This window comes from Saccostrea cucullata, unplaced genomic scaffold, assembly GCF_032062105.1.
Source record: "Saccostrea cucullata isolate Sc308-1 unplaced genomic scaffold, CSIRO_AGI_Scuc_v1 ctg4427, whole genome shotgun sequence".
NCBI classification, from domain to species: Eukaryota; Metazoa; Mollusca; class Bivalvia; order Ostreida; family Ostreidae; genus Saccostrea; species Saccostrea cuccullata.
Genome location: NW_026931178.1, coordinates 41762 through 45942, shown reverse-complemented (window position 1 = coordinate 45942; position 4181 = coordinate 41762). Strand labels below are relative to the sequence as shown.

At 33.0% G+C, this 4181-nt stretch overlaps 1 protein-coding gene across 1 annotated transcript; it reads right to left on the bottom strand.

Moving 5' to 3' along the window:
- Positions 1-3283: 3283 nt before the first annotated feature.
- LOC134231684 (uncharacterized) lies at positions 3284-3706 on the bottom strand. Its single transcript, XM_062713661.1, has one exon. It carries the CDS (start codon positions 3704-3706, stop codon positions 3284-3286), a length of 423 nt encoding a protein of 140 aa, XP_062569645.1.
- Between the last annotated feature and the right edge of the window lie 475 nt (positions 3707-4181).

The window sequence follows — 4181 nt, the reverse complement described above, 5'->3', positions numbered from 1 at the left end:
AAATTACTCCAGGTGCATACACACGTGTGTGCATGATGCTCATGTAACCATCCCTCACTTACTATTTGAAACACACATGCATGCATATTTGTTGTACATGTATATTAACTAAAATACTTTTGGCAAGAGTATTTTAAAATATAAACTTTTACTAGGATGTGTCCTAATTAAGATGGCATCATGTATTTTAGATATAGACACATGACTTCAACTACACACTTGGCTCCAAATTAAGAATATGCTATAAGCATATAACTGTTGACTTTTAGAAGTTGGTAAATGTTAATTTTCTTATCTGAAATAAATATTTGTGTAGACACTTTGAAAAAGCAAGTACTTTGCTAGCTTTACATAGATTTTGTTTTAAACATTAATTGCTACCAACTTTGTTGTTCAGGTCTTCTGCAGAACAGTAAATTGCATGTAAACATAGGGAATATTAACTGAATCTAAGGAGGAGATGATAGCATAATACAGTTATACATACCTTAAAACTATATTTTGCATGGTTATGGAGAAAACATCAGTTTCAACAAAAGAAAAGAGGTATGAATCTAGAACAGCACAATCTAGCTCCTTTCATTTCAATTCAAATCTGATAAATAAAAATTGGCGGTAGAGTTTCTAATACTGACCAATCAGCAAGCCAGGCGGAAGTTGTAAAGTAAATCACTCTCAAATCACTCTGAAGAAGGACCATGAGATCAACAAATCATTTACAAATCATCCAGAAGAAAGTCTAAGTTAACAAATCATCTTCAAATCACTTTGAAGAAAGACTAAGTTCCAGAAATCATTTTCAAATCACCTTGAAGAATGGCTAAGTTCAACAAATCATGAAGAAATCACTGTAACAATTTCCTAAGTTTAACAAATCACTCAGAAATTGTCTGAAATGGGAAAGAAATCACAAGCAAATCACCCTTTCATAACAAATTGTAAGCAAATCATAGTCATCATTTTGGTAGAAAGTGATTTAAGCATGATTTGTTAAATGAATTGCTTACAAATCACTGAAACAAATCACTTTAAAGTGATTTTAAAGCAATTTGTAGGCAATTTGTAAGTGATTTGTTTGAAATTTTCTTCACTTGGGATTGTACTATAGTGTAGCTTATCTAAAATGAAGCGAAATCATTTAATTTTCATTTCAAACCATAAAATACAATTGATATATATAAAGTTTAACCACATAACACTTAGCAAATTAGTTGATTGGGGGACCGTAAATAATGGAAATAGATATCTGCATGTATTTACCATTAACAGAGGAATAGAGGAAATTCGGATTAGGTAAAAAACGATCGTTTTTTGAAGTAAATAAGTCAGGTATACTTCAAAATGGATGAGGTTAAAGTAATTTAAGAACAGCTGAAGCATGCTGCCTGAAAAATTTTCATTAGTTGGAAATTAAATAGTAAAACAATGAGTGAAAATACCGTTTGTATTTCTCATGTATTATATGCATAATTTTAATTTTTACTACCCCAAAAACGGTAGCACCGGGCATCAGGCGATGCTAGTTGCACACCCCTGCAACTGCCACGCAATGGTAAGCAAACTGCAACGAACTCGTTGGTGTAGAAATTGAACTCGCTGGTTTTGTTTTTGTACTTTCAATTTCGATTTCAAAGATGAATGTAAAAGTTAAACTGACCGGCCAGTAACTTCCGGATTTCTACGACGAAAAAAAAGTTTGGGTCGGCGATGAAAATTAGGGTCGGTCGGGTAACCGTAAACAAACATAATTTTTTGTTACGTCTTACCATTGCAAATTGTCCTAAAGTTTAAATGCTAACATTTCATAACATATTCAGAGTTCCATATTTATTGTAGACAAGCGGCATTGGTTGTTTCCAGAAATTGATAGAGATTGACATGTTTTGTGTTATCTGCAAAACCATAGTGTTCCAGTCAGACAATCAAACACTCCTTGTCATAATCAGGAAATAACGGGAAAATCCGTTGTCAATGCAGCGTGTAAATAATGGACTAAAAATTAGTATGAAAAACGTCATTCAGCTTTTAACTCAATAATAACTTGTATTTGCTGACAAGGTTATTTTATCGACCAAAGAACATACCAAAAATAATCACTTTAAACGAGAGGACTTGTTTGTCAATAATTTACCTCTTTTTAGAAATTGTACATACGTAGAGCATTCTCTTGAAATTCAAGGATACATTGAATGTGCAGTTATTAAATATATAAGCGCACGACGTTCACAAAAATTAATTATTAAAGACTTTAGTTAAAGATTTTAAATTGTCTCACCTGTAAATCCAAAATTATATCCGTATTGAGTTACGAACTACTTACAATTAGACTTCCTGGTCAATATTCTAAAATTCGACCTATGTCGGGTCAATTTGATTAAAAAAAATATTTGTGTTATCTTGGGATCGATATTCTTTAAAAAGATTCTCCAATTTTTATAGAATTTATTTAGATCGATTACTGCTCTTATATTCACCTGTTATTTAATTAAAATTTGTGTCCCTGTTCAATGTTGAACTAAATCACATACTGAAGTAGTGAAGTATGTACATCTACAGTAAGTAAAAAAGGATGAAAATATTATGATTAACAGTTATGTTGAACCATAAATTATTTAAAATATCATAACAGTTGAAACTTCAATTTTATTTTTAAAAAATAATAACATTTGAATTATTCCTCACATTTGCTTTTTTAAACTATTGTTCTTTATAAACAATTTGCTTTAGTCAATTAAACATCCCTTTGAAGACACATGTATTTAAATGCACAGGGTATGGATATAAGTAAAATAAAACAATCGTACAAATACAGTCAGCTTATTTCCAATGAATTATTATATATATGTTCTGTATACTGTATAATGTAAACCATTTTTTATTTGCGACGACTTTATTTCGCGATTTACCCGGGGAAAACTAGTTTGCGACGATTAATTTTCGCGATCAAGCCTATTTTGGATCAGTTGTTATGAGGCACATAGACTTTAAACACGGTTCGCGGCGAGAAATATTCGCGATTACGGGGCTCTTGTGAACCTCGCGAAAATTTCTCGCATGCGAATAAAAGTTTGTTTATAGTAGTTAAAATATTAAGTTTTCAAATATTCATGTATAAAGATATAAATAAATTTATTGCCTTGTGATCTACGTGTATTTGATTATCTTTATTGTACCACTCATATATTCAGCCACAAACAGATTGTCTTTGGAGTCTACGCATAAACCACACGGACGACTGATAGATCACAGTTATCAATGTAACGGAGGAACTGTCCATTCCGATCTAGGATATGGATACAGTTATTGGCGCAATCCCCGCAAGGATCTGGCTTTGGCTGTCTGTGGTGATGCCATATGGATCAAAAGATCCCGTGCTAGTCGAGGGATATCCAGTGTATGTAAATCGGAGTTTCCCAGCCCGATTGACCACCACTACTGCTCTAGCTACACCGTCAGCTACACAGATATCCAGGTTTCTGTTCTCGCTTACATACTTTAATTTAAATCGAGCCATATAGGAAAACAATGGTTTACCTTCACTATCAAATTGAATGGTTTGTTTCTCTGTAAACATAATTTTTGATTGTATCTCATCATCACTGTCCATGATAACCAGGAGGTCACCAGAGGAGGTACAATAGACATAGTAAGGTTTCCAACCTTCTTGTAATCTGTTCAGTTCTTGTATCTCCCTTTTCTTAACCATGTTTATAGTTCTTTCCTTGGGCGTTGTAAAATTTAGATCTCAACTCCTTGTAACAGTTACTGTTAGGCCAGATGGATTTTCCCCAAATTTAGTTTCTATTGACTTCAATAATTTGCCCGGAGGTTGCAGAGTTTCATGACTTTGTCACACCCACATGTCCAAAGTTCTTCATCATTAAGACAGGTAACGCTGTATGGTGGGTTAAATCCTGTGTTAATAAAGATGATGAGTTTTGGTTCTGAATACTTTGGTTTTATTGAAGGGCGATGTACAACTTTTGGTGTCTTCATTGTGTAATCGTGCCTCTCTGTTGTAATAGTAAATATTGACAGAGAACCAAACATTTCACGAACCTCTTCTGTGTTGATATTTTTGTTGATAAGAGAAGCATTCAACAAACCACAGACCCCGTTTATATAACAAAGATTTGGAGCTCAAAATATCTGTCTTGTATATCAACTGAAGTTCAAATTTG